This window comes from Saccopteryx leptura, chromosome 13, assembly GCF_036850995.1.
Source record: "Saccopteryx leptura isolate mSacLep1 chromosome 13, mSacLep1_pri_phased_curated, whole genome shotgun sequence".
NCBI classification, from domain to species: domain Eukaryota; kingdom Metazoa; phylum Chordata; class Mammalia; order Chiroptera; family Emballonuridae; genus Saccopteryx; species Saccopteryx leptura.
The window spans coordinates 53,056,973-53,071,854 of record NC_089515.1 but is presented as its reverse complement, the minus strand read 5'-3'; the positions used below and the strand labels follow the sequence as shown (position 1 = coordinate 53,071,854).

The 14,882-nt window shown below is 44.7% G+C and overlaps 1 protein-coding gene across 3 annotated transcripts in view; it reads left to right on the top strand.

The window, feature by feature from the left end:
• TTC23 (tetratricopeptide repeat domain 23) overlaps nt 1-14,882 on the top strand; it is a 66,296-nt gene that overhangs the window by 464 nt on the left and 50,950 nt on the right. For 2 of the 3 annotated variants that reach the window (XM_066355729.1, XM_066355727.1), the window contains exons 2-5: nt 3,202-3,401; nt 4,581-4,704; nt 9,285-9,435; nt 9,630-9,755. In XM_066355729.1, coding sequence (XP_066211826.1) covers nt 3,222-3,401; nt 4,581-4,704; nt 9,285-9,435; nt 9,630-9,755 — 581 coding nt within the window. In that variant the 5' untranslated portion in view covers nt 3,202-3,221. Of the gene's footprint in view, nt 1-1,465; nt 1,681-3,201; nt 3,402-4,580; nt 4,705-9,284; nt 9,436-9,629; nt 9,756-14,882 lie in introns of those variants that run through there. The other variant, XM_066355728.1, reaches the window with a different exon arrangement.

The following is a 14,882-nucleotide window of genomic DNA, read 5'->3' as shown; positions in this document are numbered from 1 at the left end:
AGATGTTGAGGCAGTTCCTAGCATGACTGAGTAGGCCGTGAATACATAATTCTTCAAACAGAAAATTTCTATACCAGGGGATAGGGACCTCGAAGGAAGAGAGCTTTATGCTGGTTAATATATATATGTCTGTTTATCTACCTATCTACCTATCTAATCTCCAAACATTGTTAGGGAAGATTTTAGATAACTTATTTTTTTAAATACCTTGTTTGGCAACATGGCAACTTTCCTTTTGAAATGAGGTTGTTTAAAAAAAATTTTTCCTCTCGTGAAATTGCTGTTATTTGTTGTTCTTTATAAAACTTGTTATTGATTAATTTATTAGCGGTTCATGGGCAACCTTGACTTGATAATTCGTTTGACGTTGTTTTCTTTAATTACTATTAGAGATTAATAACCCAGAAGGCTGTGCTGAGGTAAACAAAAATAGAACCTATGCCAAACAAGGTGTGAATTATGATGAAATACCAATTGTCTCTTTGTTAAACCTGGTCTTCAGAAGTGACTGAAGTATATGTACAGCATGGTGTATGTCAGACACCTCTAAGACCATTTGTTCAGGGTTCTAGATACCTAAGGATTTGTAGTACTTAGGGTTTTTTGTGGGTTTTTTTTGCTAGATTTAAAATGAGGAAAGCTACAGTTTGTGTAAAAACAAAGTTATTTAGGGTATTAAAAACCAACCAAATTATAAGACTTGCCCCTAATATTGAAGAGTCACAAAAAATGATTAATAATAAATTAGAAGGCCCTGGACAGTTTGCTCAGTGGATAGAGCCTCCCCCACCACCACCTCCACGACTCCCCCCACCCTGCATTAGCACTGCCGTCCCAAGTTTGATCCCCAGTCAGGGCACATACAAGAAGCAATCAATGAATGCACAAGTAAATGGAACAACTAAGTGGAACAAGTTGGTACTTCTCTCTCTCAAATCAACAGGGGAAAAATAGAATGTTTTCTTTTTTTTTTTTTTAACATTTTCTTAATAAGTAATTAATGTTAGCCCCTCATTTTAATTTCTTCAAAAAGGAAACATTCTAATTATTAATTTAACATCTGATGTTTTATTATGAAAATTGAATTATCTTAAAATAACTTCCACCACCACCCCAAGTTGACACAAGTGTGCAAGTGATTACATGTGTTAGTATAGTTGTCCCTATGACTCACTTAAAAGTTCTCTAGATCTGTTGAGTGTCACTTTTCATATTTTGCCTTACTCAAAACAAGGGGGGAGTCCTCTAAACTAGGGAGGTGGCAATCTTTGACAGACTTTGGCATCAGCGTGCAGCGATACCGCTTTAAGAAAATTCCAAGGAGAAGACAACTCCATTTTAAAATTCCCAGCTCTGGCTCCCAAGGATTGGGTTACAAACTTCAGCAAAACCCTCTTCCCCACTCCCTATTGGTGCATGCTCTAGCATTCATAATTCTGCCCAGAGTTTTGGGAGGTCCCGGTTGCTTTACCAGAAAAGGCTGCTCTGCTTTGGTCTGAAACGGCCCCTCTTTAGACTGTTTGTTGGTTATCAATCTGCACAAAGAATCACCAAGCCGTTACACCAGGAACCAATCCGGCAAATCAGGCTGTGGAGACAACTGTAATTCACTGGGAAAAGAAACAGAAGCTCTCTCTAGCATCTAGGGTAGATGGACAAAGGATTTTACGACACGGAGATGTGAGAATTGAAACTTTTCCAATTTTTTCGCTAGTTTTAAAGAAGTGAGTGTGGAGGGGAATAAAAACAGATAAAATACAGGCACAGTCGGGAAGAGGGGCAGAAAGAGTTTTTGTTTTTGTTTTTTTCCCAGAGTTTTTTTTTCTTTTTAGGGTGAGATTGGAAGAACGTTATTCCCAGATTAGCAGTGGGTTTGGGACAGCAGAGGGAAGAAGGTAATGCTAATTATAGATTATTTTATACTCTGAGAAGCTGTAGTTTGTGATTGCTTTAATATGGATTTAAGAGGGACACTTAGTAATGTTCTTGTAATTGTCAACTGAAAAGGTTATTTTTGTTTGTATACCATCATCCCTGGCATAATAGACAGTTCTTCTAGTAAGAGAAAATTAGCATCCTCTTTGGATTCAAATTTTGTGTATATTTGCAGATGAGGAAATCCAGGGAAAGCATTGCTAACAACTAAGTCGAACATAATATTGGTATATGAAGCATCATCAGTCAGATATGAATACTAAATCCTCAAAAATGAAACGCAGCATTTATACAGTATTTTAAAATAAATGACATTTAATAATATTAATAAACAGTATAAATATAAATAATATTAATAAATATTGATAAATAATTAAAGTGATCTTTCAATTAAAACTAGAATATAAAGGTTCAGGAAAATTCTTGATAAATGAGAATAATATCTACTGGGTAAGGGCAAAAGTAGGTTTACAGTTGTGAAACACAGAATTTATTCTTATATTATGATTTATCAATTATTGTATGATTTTCTATGGGACCAACTAGAAACCTACTTTTACCCCACTCTGTATTAAAACATATTTGAAATAGCAAGACAATGTTTCATTTTTAGGATCCAGCCCAACACATAATTCCAAATGAAATATAGCATCTTAAAGATTCTTCAAACATTAATCCAACTAGGAAACATAGTACCTCGTGGCACATCTGTAACTCTGCCAGGTAACTCCACTCGTTGTAGGTGTGTGTTATGTTCCTCAGTATTTCTTGAGGAACTTCTGTTCATCTGTGCAGGGGGCTATAAAATAACAGAAGACAATCTTGAGGAGCTCATATTCTAGTTGGGGGAATGAGTCTCGGAGCTGACATATTCAAGGAGGGTTAGGAACCAATTTCAGCCTGGCAGAATCTTAGTAGAAAGAGAAGAAGGAAAGGGACATTCTAGGCAGTGGGTGAGTTATCAGTCAGTATGTGCAGACGCAAGGATTACTGGCTCTGTGCAGAATGTTTATTTGGGTGCCTTGATTAAAACAGACAGAACAAAAACAAAAACCATGAGCAGTGACATTATGAGTTTGGTCCTAGGAAAAAAAAAATATATATACATTGCATAGAATGTTACTATTCTCAGAGCAGTCACAGGCATAGTGTTGAAATTTTCCTAGATTCTAGCCTCAATTTCTAGGGGGGAAAATGTGTATTTCTCAGAGCAAACATGAAAACGATCTTTAATGCCTTTTTTTTTTTTTTTAATTTCTAAATCAGAGGATAATGTGTACAAAAGTATGCAAGAACCCCAGGAAACCCACATATCCAGCCACTCAGATGAAATCGTTGCTGCTATCAGCCTAACGCCTGGAAAGAGGGTCTCGAACAAGCTGCAGCTGACAGCGCTCTTCCAGCCTCCTCGTGAGAAGCTCCAATCCTGTGAAGAGAAGGCAAAGTCCTATTCCAGCAGGCACGAAGTAAGGAGTCTTCCTCTTCCATACCTGACCTCCCTGGTCATTGAGAAGTGCAATAGCTTAGGTCAGTGCTCTCCAACCTCCGGTCCATGGACTGGTGCCGGTCCACCAGAAGTTTCCTGCCCGGCCGCAGAAGAGTTAACCACCACGATATTGTATGAAGATTCTAGGCCCCATGATCTGAGTCAAATTCGCTTATGCTCAGGGCGATTGTCACTTATCAGCCAGCATCATGGACGGAAATACTATTGAGGTGGTCTTAGACATTTTTGGAAACTGTACACGACAGCTATTGTGTTTATTTAGTACCTACTATGCGCCAGGCCCTGTGCTAGGTCGACCTAGGTTGGCAGACTTTCTCAGCCAGAGTTCTGCTAGAGAATTAAACCCTACCACCCCGAAGAGATCTTTGCCTGTTTTGTTGTCTTCTGTGTCCCGAGTGCTTCTAAGCCTTATAAGCAAGTTTAGCGCTCAATTATGTGCTTATTGGATGGGTCAATGTGCAAGGTGATTCTCTAAGCCAGGGGTCCCCAAACTACGGCCTGCGGGCCACATGCGGCCCCCTGAGGCCATTTATCCGGCCACCGCTGCACCTCCGATAGGGGCACCTCTTTCATTGGTGGTCAGTGAGAGAAGCACAGGATCCATCCTCATCCTGTGGTCCGGGAGTACTGTATGTGGCGGCGCCACAAAGCGCAGCATGGCTCACGTACAGTACTACTTCCGGTGACGTGGGATGCACGCATCACAGCTCCGGAAGCGCGTCATATCACCTGTTAAGGCTAGCAGTGACAAATATGGAACCGGACATTGACCATCTGATTAGCCAAAAGCAGGCCCGTAGTTCCCATTGAAATACTGGTCAGTTTGTTGATTTAAATTTACTTGTTCTTTATTTTAAATATTGTATTTGTTCCCATTTTGGTTTTTTTACTTTAAAATAAGATATGTGCAGTGTGCGTAGGGATTTGTTCATAGTTTTTTTTATAGTCCGGCCTTCCAACGGTCTGAGGGACAGTGAACTGGCCCCCTGTGTAAAAAGTTTGGGGACCCCTGCTCTAAGCCTTATAGGCAACTTTAGCGCTCAATATGTGCTTACTGGATGGGTCAACGTGCAAGGTGATTTTGTGGCTCTATGCTTTCGGCTATCCAAATGGTAAGCTTGTGTTCTTGCTCCCGCAGTACAAGCAGGCGATCCAGGAGCTGGTGCGTTGCGTGGCGCTGACGAGGATTTGCTATGGCGACCGCCACTGGAAACTGGCAGAGGCCTACGTCAACCTGGCCCGAGGCTACCTCCAGCTGAAAGGTGAGCTCAGCTCCTGGGAGGGAGCTCAGCCAGGTGCGTCTGCTCCTTCCTCAAAACTGGACTCACATGTAACTGGAAGGAAGAGTGAGAAGCCATCTCCTTTCAGGAAGAGTCAATAAGATTTTTTTAAATATAATATATAAAGAAGAGAAGGAAGCCCTGGGCCCTTTCGAGTTTTGTTTTTTATGATCTGAAAAGTGGGGTTCTTGGAAAAGAATGAATCTGTTAGCTCCAAAGGCATCTTAGGAAGGTCCCAGGGCATGGAGTAGGGACCTGAAGTGGAATCCATTCAAATTTGTATGGATGGAGAATCTCTTGTGTATAAGTAATCACCCACTTTTATTTATTTTGTTATTTCCAAAATAATAAAAATCTCTTGGTTTAGACTTTTATTTCAAAATAAATAAAAGAATTTTATCTTTTTATATATATATATATAAATATAAATATATTTTAAACAGATATTCTTTCTGTTTTATAAACATAGGAACAGAATTAACTTTGTATTTTGACAGCATTTTAGAACTCTGAGATCTAATCCCATAGAATGAATGACATAAGACCAGGAGTATCTATCTGTGTGTGGGTGGAGGGGGAGGTGGAAGGGGCTGTCAATGTGGGGAGGGGGTGGGGGTGTGGGTTTTGGGCAGATAAAATATATTATGCTCACTTTGTTAAAGATGGAGCTGCCCACGTGGAAGCTGTCGCCCAGGTGATATTAATGTGTGTTTGGGGTGTTGGGGGCGGGCTGTGAGACTTTTATTTATTTCAAAATAAATAAAAGTCTAAACCCAGCTGGCATAAGCAGAAGGGAATTAATCAGCTCCTACGACTCAAAAATCCAACGGTAAAACTCACTGTCGACTGGGCGAGATTCAGGTTCAGACCACGTAACCAGTTTGCAGCGTGGGTTGTGTGTCAAAACCAAAGAATATTCTAATTGGCTAGATCTGCCTTTCAGCTCTACTAGGTCCTAGGAGAGAGGCCAGCTTTGACTAAATGACATAGGTCATGTCGAGGGTGCGGGGACCTGGTGTTCCCAAAAGTAAAAAGAGGAGAATGGATGCAGGGAAGGTACCAACAAGGATGTTGTGTCCTTTCTGACTGGGTAACCTAGTGCTAGATGAACAGCACTGCCTCCCTGGACGTCGTTCATCTGCAGTGATGACCACGATGATGATGATGATGATGATGGTGATGATGATGATGATGGTCATGCGTATTTCCCAGGGTGAGTCCAGTGAACAAGTAAAATAAGTAGAAAACCCCCCGCAGGCCAAGCGTAGAATTGCCTGCTGGCTAGTAAGTTGGGCTGAAACAGACTGTATACTGGTTCTACTTGTTAGATGAAAGGCGGCTAGCGCCAGAGGGCACCTTGGAGACCCAGGAGTCACCTACCCAGCCCTCCCTCCCTCCTCGTTCTTAGAGCCAAGGGAACGGGAAGGAGTTGAAGAAATGGCAACAGCTTGCCCCAGATCACATTGCTAATATATACGCAGATGACCAGAGACCCAATCCCGGGATTTTAGATGCCAGTACCAGCGTCCTAGCATCTGGGATTTCCAATGATGCCTTTCTAACGCAGTCTGCCACCCTTCTGCGTGACAGTCTTCCTCTGTCCGTTTCAAGTACAAACAGTGTCCTCTATTCACGGAGGTCTTGCTGAGTGCGGGGCGCCGTGTGAACTGTTTCCCCTGCATAACCTCCTCAGTCTTCGCCACCATCCTGGCACGTGGGTAATAATACTGTTGTCCCCGCTGACCACTGGGGAAGCCAAGGCCAGAGTTCCAGGGAAGGTGGCGGAGCAGGGACTTCATTCTGGGCAGTCTGACATCAGGGCCAGTGTCCTTGAACCGCAACCCGGGAGGCTGAGTGCAGGTCATTGGAGGGGAGGGACTGAGGCTGGACATACTGTCCACCAGGCTCTTTTGTAATGTCACTCACATCATCGGCACCGATAAATCTCTGGCACAGTGATTTGGTGCGGGCTTTAACATATATATATATATTTAACATATATATATATTTAACATATATATATATATATATATATATATATATATAAAAGTCTGTCAGAGCTTCCCTGAATTTTTGCCATTAGAAAAGATATTCTGCCCTGGCCGGTTGGCTCAGCGGTAGAGCGTCGGCCTAGCGTGCGGAGGACCCGGGTTCGATTCCCGGCCAGGGCACACAGGAGAAGCGCCCATTTGCTTCTCCACCCCTCCGCCGCGCTTTCCTCTCTGTCTCTCTCTTCCCCTCCCGCAGCCAAGGCTCCATTGGAGCAAAGATGGCCCGGGCGCTGGGGATGGCTCTGTGGCCTCTGCCTCAGGCGCTAGAGTGGCTCTGGCCGCAACATGGCGACCCCCAGGATGGGCAGATTATCGCCCCCTGGTGGGCAGAGCGTAGCCCTTGGTGGGCGTGCCGGGTGGATCCCGGTCGGGCGCATGCGGGAGTCTGTCTGACTGTCTCTCCCCGTTTCCAGCTTCAGAAAAAAAAAAATAAAAAAAATAAAAATAAAAAAAAAAAGAAAAGATATTCTTTCTGTTTTATAAACATAGGAACAGAATTAACTTTATTTTGACAGCATTTTAGAATTCTGAGATCTAATCCCATAGAATGAATGACATAAGACCAGGAGTATCTATCTGTGTGTGTGTGGGTGGAGGGGGAGGTGGAAGAGGCTGTCAATGTGGGGAGGGGGTGGGGGTGTGGGTTTTGGGCAGATAAAATATATTATGCTCACTTTGTTAAAGATGGAGCTGCCCACGTGGAAGCTGTCGCCCAGGTGATATTAATGTGTGTTGGGGGCAGGCTGTGGGCAGGCAAGATTCTTGGAGCCTGGGGCTTGGTTTTAGGACTAAGCCTTTCCCACCCTTTTTGATGTGGGTTGGTACAATCCCATCATGCCTCAGTTAAGTGACTTTGTATTAGAGACTTCCCTATTTTGTATATTGGATTAAAGGTTTTGATTTCTGCACTATAAAGTGGGGCAGACCGGGAGCTTGCTCTCTTGGTTCCTGAGATTAGCATTTGAGAGGAGAGCAGAGAAAGGCCATGTGGAGGAGACCAGGAGAAACAGCCAAGATGGTGGAGTGCTGAGTGTGAAGCCAGTTTATGCAGAGTTTGTACAGGAAGAAGGAAGGAGATGGGGAACAGAGGTGAATAAGTCTGGTGAGCTAGAAACCTTTGATTCTAGGAAACTCAGAGAAGTCAGTAGCTTTGTGAGCGATGAATGAGTGGGTTTTGGAGTCCAGTGTGTGTTTTACTTGCCCACTGGGTGCAAGCTAGGATTAAAGATAATGGCCCACCAGTTCGTGGCTCTGTTGTTTCATTACCATCTGTTCAAATCCAATGCGAACCTGCATGGGCCAGGTGGCTCTGATGGTGGCCCTGACTGGCTTTACAGTGGGGAAGCGAAAAGCCCTGGGAAATAACTAGTGGTCCCCAATGTCAGTCTTTACCACAAACTAGTAGGTGCGTGGGAGAATGCTAGATGTCCTGAAGGAATTAGTTCTTGGTAGTAACTTTTTTTTTTTTTTTACTCCATGGTGTTTCATATTAGTCCAGTACCACATAGGAATAAGAGATTGCAACACATTAGCCTATAACCTCAAGGGAACTGTGATTTTTTGTCCTTATCATCGTATTTGTATTATATTAAAATAAACTCCAAAGTATGATTATAGATAGATAAGCAGAAGATTCCGAAATTTTAGTGTTCATTAAGATTGCTGTCACAGCAATTGCCAGGATTAAAATTCATGAATATCTTATTTCCCGCCCAGAATGTGATAGTCCTTGTATACCATTTGTTTTCTTTTTCTTTTTAAAATTTTTCTTAAGTGAGAAGCCAGGAGGCAGACAGACTCCTGTATGCGCCCAGACTGGGATCCACCCTGCAAGCCCCCTACAGGGCGGTGCTCTGCCCAGTTGCCCGTTGCTTGGCAACTGAACTATTTTATATTTTAGCACCTGAGGCGAGGCCATGGAGCCTTCCTCAGTGCCAGGGGCCAACTTGCTCCAACTGAGCCATGGCTGCAGGAGGGGAAGAGAGAGAGACAGAGAGAGAGAAGGGGGAGGGGTGGAGAAGCAGATGGGCGCTTCTCCTGTGTGTCCTGACTGGGAATCGAACCAGGACTTCCACACACTCAGCCAGTGCTCTACCACTGAGCAACCAGCCAGGGCTTCTTTTTCTTTTCTTTTCTCTTTTCTTTCTCTCTCTCTCTTTCTCTTTCTTTCTTTCTTTCTTCTTTTTTTTTTGTATAATTACTTAGAACATATTTTGTGTCTGATATTGGTGAGGTTTCAAAGTTGTTTCACTCCTGCCCATGCTATTTTATTTCTAAAAAAGACCGTTTTGGGACAAAATGATCTTGAGTCCTAGGGTGTGGGAATGTCACCTTAAGTAGCACAGGATATAAAACACTTTGGTTGGTCCAATCACGACAATATTTTCTGCTGCCCGTGTGTCACAGGACAGAAGGTGAAGGCGACCACATTAGATTCTTGGCCTGTAGGTGATTATATTCTTGTCCATCAAGATGTTAGAGACACTGAGACGACTTTTCCTTTGTCTGTAGGACTGGCACTGCAGGCAAAACAACACGCAATAAAAGCCAGAGAAATCCTCACCCACTCCGTGGCGCCGCCCTTCACCGACAACACAGACGTTTTCCGGTGTTCCATCGAGCTGTTCCACACCATGGGGAGAGCCTTCCTCTCCCTCCAGAAGTATCCTTTTGCCTCGGCTTACAGATAGAAATACCGCCCACGTTACTTACATTTAATTCTCAAGGGCCAGTCCAAAGCTGACAGACGACTCGGGGAAAAAGGGGGTGGTGGGAGGTGCGGGAGCCAAGGACGTCGGGGAAGTAGGGCCCCAGGATCGAGGACCAAGGGTGTGAAGTTTCCTGACCGCGGCTCAGATTTAAAGAGGCTGCAGAGAACTTGAGGAAAGCTGAGAGACTGTCAAAGGAGCTGCTGCTCTGCGGGAGGCTGATGAAGGAAGAATGGCTGGAAATCCAGGCGCGGATCAAGCTGTCCTTCGCACAGTAAGTTCCCAGGGTAAGACTGTATCCCTGACTGAGGGCCGCAGTTTCTTGGCCAGGAAGCCCCGCCTCCAGGTGGGAGGAGCTTCTCCATGATAATGTGTCAGGACAGTGCTTCTGTGCTGCCCTGATACATCTCCACGTGTCACTTCACAAGTCCGTAGTGCAGTACCTCGTTCTGTTTCTAAATTTACCCACTCAGCTTTGCTTTTTTAAAAAAATTTTAAGTGAGAGAAGTGGAGACAGAGAGACAGATTACTGCATGCCCCGACTTCAGGATCCACCCAGTAAGCCCTCCACTGGCAGTGCTCTGCCCACCTAGGGCCGTTGCTCGGCAACTGAGGTGTTTTTAGCACCTGAGGCGGAGGCTCCAGGGAACCATCCTCTGCACCCTCTGCAGGCTGATGTGCTCAAACCAATCTAGCCATGGCTGTGGGAAGGGAAGGAGAGAGAAGGGGGAGGGGGAAGGGTAGAGAAGCAGATGGTAGCTTCTTCTGTGTTCCCTGACCGGAATTGAACATGGGACGTCCGCGTGCACCCAGCCGACACTCTACCACTGAGCTAACCAGCCAGGGCCACTCTGCATTGCTTTTTTGTTGTTGTTGTCTGTACTCTAATTCATTGTGGCTGGCTGCTGCCCAGCACTACACAGGATTCATTCGCCAAATGTGCTTAGCCATGCTGGCCAGACACCCAGCTTGTCCCCAGCTCTCTGCTCCCACAATGGTGCTGCCTCGAGCATCCTTGCTCTATTCCATGCATGTAGCTAAGAGAGACTTTTTCTGAGGTCTCCAGGGGTGCGTACATGTGTACCTCAAGTTCACCGCACACTGGTGGGTGCTGCCCCCATCTATAGCCCTTCCCAGGACAGGTGGGTCCCTATTTTTCTACATCCCCAACAATATTTGGCATTGTCTATCTTTCTTACCTTTGCTGATCTGATACACCTACTGTGCTAATTTCGATTTTTACATTTCTCTTATCAGTGACTTAGAGTAGCTTTTCACATTCCTCTTAGCCACTTGGGGTTCCCCTTCTCTTACGAACCTGTTAGCATTCTTTCTCATTTTTCTTGTGGTGGCTTCCTGTGCTTTTCTTGTTGGTAACTGAGCTTTCATTGTGTATTATAAATTAGTACAATTGCAAATCTTTTCTTTTATTAATTTTGTCTATGGTTTTCCTCATGGCAGAGAAATTCTTACTTTTGCTACAGTCAAAGCCATTACTTTTTAATTGAATGGTTTATGCTTTAGGAGCTTTATTTAGAAAGTCTTCCCCACCCAAATATCAAAGATAAAAAGTATGTTCGTAAAGTCATGGTGCACTTTTGACCGGTCACAGGAAAGCAACAAAAGACGATAAAAATGTGAAATCTGCACCAAATAAAAGGAAAACCCTCCCAGTTTCTGGAGGATGATGTGGCAGCATGTGTGTATGCGCAGATGATGACGTAACACCGTGTATACAGCGGAGCAGCCCATGGCCATGCCAGTCGAGATGTGGACGGTACAGAGGAAAGTTCAGTGTGTTTTGTGGCTCACTAAATTCGAATCTGTGACCAAAGTGCAACGTGAATATCGGTGCATTTATAATGAAGCGCCACCACATAGGAATAACATTATTCGGTGGATTAAGCAGTTGAAGGAAACCGGCAATTTAGTGGAGAAACCCCGTTCTGGTAGGCCATCAGTCAGTGATGAGTCTGTAGAGGCTATATGAGATAGCTACCTAAGGAGCCCTAAAAAATCTGTGCGTGAGCCCACATCGAACTGCACTGAATAGGTATGAAACTGGGAGAGTTTTCCTTTATTTGGTGCAGATTTCACATTTCTATCGTCTTTTGTTGCTTTCCTGTGACTGGTCAAAAGTGCACCATGAGTTTACAGACACACTGTATTTTAAAAAATATCCCTAAAACTACGGCTTTAACTGTCCCACATAGCCCTACTACTGACATTGAGTTCTTAATGTTTATAACTTAGTGCAGGGGTCAGGAACCTATGGCTCGCGAGCTAGATGTGGCTTTTTTGATGGCTCCATCTGGCTCAGAGACAAATCTTTAATAAAAAAAATAATGTTAAAAATATAAAACATTTTTATGTATTACCATGTATTACAATCCATTCATTTCCTACCGCTCATGTTCATGGTTGCCGGTGGCTGGAGCCAATCATAGCTGTCCTCCGGGACAACATCAAATTTTTATTGGATAATGTGTAACGTACACGGGTTGTTGTGAGATCAGGAAGTAAAATTCTCTCCTTTTAAGCAAGTAGTCAGCTAGCTAATTGCAGATACCCTTTTGACGAAGAAGATGGCTAAAAGAAAAAAAGATGAGAAGTATCGTACTTTTCAGCAGGAATGGACGGAGGAACTCGCCTTTGTGGAGAGAGCAGGTTCTGCAGTGTATCTAATATGCAATGATAAAATTGCATCGATGAAACGATCAAATATAAAGCAGCACTTCGACACACACCATACTACATTTGCATCGAAATATCCAGCAGGGGACAGCAGGAAGAAAGCATGTCAAGAGCTACTGTGCAGAGTGCAAGCTAGTCAGCAGCAACTCCGTGGTTGGACCCAATAAGGTAACTGGAATTTGGCTAGCTTTGAGGGTGCTTTAGCAATTGTGAGAAATGGAAAACCATTCACAGATGGGGAATATGCCAAAACATTCTTGCTTGATGTTGCCAATGAACTTTTTGACGACTTTTCGGATAAAGACAAGATAATCAGCCCTGGCCGGTTGGCTCAGTGGTAGAGCGTCAGCCTGGCGTGCAGAAGTCCCAGGTTCGATTCCCGGGCCAGGGCACACAGGAGAAGTGCCCATCTGCTTCTCCACCCCTCCCCCTCTCCTTCCTCTCTGTCTCTCTCTTCCCCTCCCGCAGCGAGGCTCCATTGGAACAGAGATGGCCTGGGCACTGGGGATGGCTCCTTGGCCTCTGCCCCAGGTGCTAGAGTGGCTCTGATCACGACAGAGCGACGCCCCAGAGGGGCAGAGCATTGCCCCCTGGTGGGCAGAGCATGGCCCCCTGGTGGGCGTGCCGGCTGGATCCCAGTTGGGCGCATGCGGGAGTCTGTCTGACTGTCTCTCCCCATTTCCAGCTTCAGAAAAATACAAAAAAGAAAAAAAAAAAAAAGAGATAAACCAATAAAAAGGCATGCCTCTGTCGGCAAGAACTGTTCACGATCGTACCATCATGATGGCGAATCAAATTGAGGCAACACAAGTGAAGGACTTAAATGCAGCACCATTCTTTTCTCTCACTTTGGATGAGTCAACAGACATAAGCCATTTATCCCAGTTCAGCATGATTGCAAGGTATGCTATTGGTGACACACTATGTGAGGAAAGTCTTGCTGTTTTGCCTATGAAAGAGATGACAAGAGGGGAGGATTTACTCAAGTCTTTCACTGAATTCGCTAAAGAAAAAAATCTACCGATGGATAAACTTATTTCAGTGTGTATTGATGGTGCTCTGTGCATGGTGGGGAAAAACAGAGGATTCGTTGCGCTTCTTCGCAAACATGAAAAGAGACCCATCCTAAGTTTTCACTGCTTCCTACATCAGGAGGCGCTTTGTGCTCAGATGTGTGGTGAGCAGCTTGGTGAGGTGATGTCGCTGATCATTACTGTGGTCAACTTTATTGTTGCCCGAGCTTTAAATGATCGCCAGTTTAAAACACTGCTGGATGAAGTTGGGAATAATTATCCTGATCTGCTTCTGCACAGCAATGGGCGTTGGTTGTCAAGAGGGAAGGTGCTCAGTCGTTATGCGGCTTGTGTGAGCAAAATCCGGACTTTTCTTAAAATGAATAACATCGAGCATCCTGAGTTAGCTAACACTGAGTGGCTCCTGAAGTTCTACTATCTCGTGGACATGACTGAACATCTGAACCAGCTCAATGTGAAAATGCAGGGCGTTGGAAATACAGTCTTATCCCTTCAACAAGCAGTGTTTGCATTTGACAACAAGCTGGAACTCTTCATTGCCGACATTGAAACAGGTAGTTTATTACACTTTGAGGCCCTGGCCGGTTGGCTCAGCGGGAGGGCGTCGGCCTGGCGTGCGGGGGACCCAGGTTCGATTCCTGGCCAGGGCACACAGGAGAGGCGCCCATCTGCTTCTCCACCCCTCCCCCTCTCCTTCCTCTCTGTCTCTCTCTTCCCCTCCTGCAGCCAAGGCTCCATTGGAGCAAAGATGGCCCGGGCGCTGGGGATGGCTCCTTGGCCTCTGCCCTAGGCGCTAGAGTGGTTCTGGTTGCGGCAGAGTGACACCCTGGAGGGGCAGAGCATCGCCCCTGGTGGGCAGAGCGTAGCCCCTGGTGGGCGTGCCAGGTGGATCCCGGTCGGGCGCATGTGGGAGTCTGTCTGACTGTCTCTCCCCGTTTCCAGCTTCAGAAAAATACAAAAAAATAATAATAATAATAATAAATATTACACTTTGAAAAACTGGGAGAGTTTAAAGATGCATGCACAGCAAGTGACCCTACTCAACATCTTGATCTCCAGCGCTAGTGGGCTTCACATCTAATCTCCTGCAGTCATTCAAAGCACACTTTGGAGAATTTCGTGAGCGCACTCGTCTTTTTAAGTTCATCACCCATCCACACGAGTGTGTAGCGGACAGCGCCGGCCTGTGTTACATCCCCAGTGTCTCCGTCAGAGATTTTGAGCTATAAGGTGCTGACCTGAAGGCCTCAGACATGTGGGTGAATAAGTTCAAGTCACTGAATGAAGATTTGGAAAGACTTGCATGACAGCAAGCAGAGTTGGCGAGCAAACACAAGTGGGGAGAAATGAAAAAACTTCAACCCACGGACCAGCTGATTGTCAAATTTTAGAACGTGCTTCCCGTTACATACCACACACTGCAGCATGTGAGTATTGCTGTACTGACAATGTTTGGCTCTACGTATGCATGTGAGCAGTCTTTCTCACATCTAAAGAACGTTAAGACCAACCTATGATCACGTTTAACGGATGGAAGTCTCAACACCTGAATGAAGCTTAACCTCACCATGTATCAACCAGACTACAAAGCCATCAGCAAAACCATGCAGCACCAGAAGTCGCATTAATGGTAAGAAGTACTTTATTCATCATCGGTTAGCAACAGCATAACA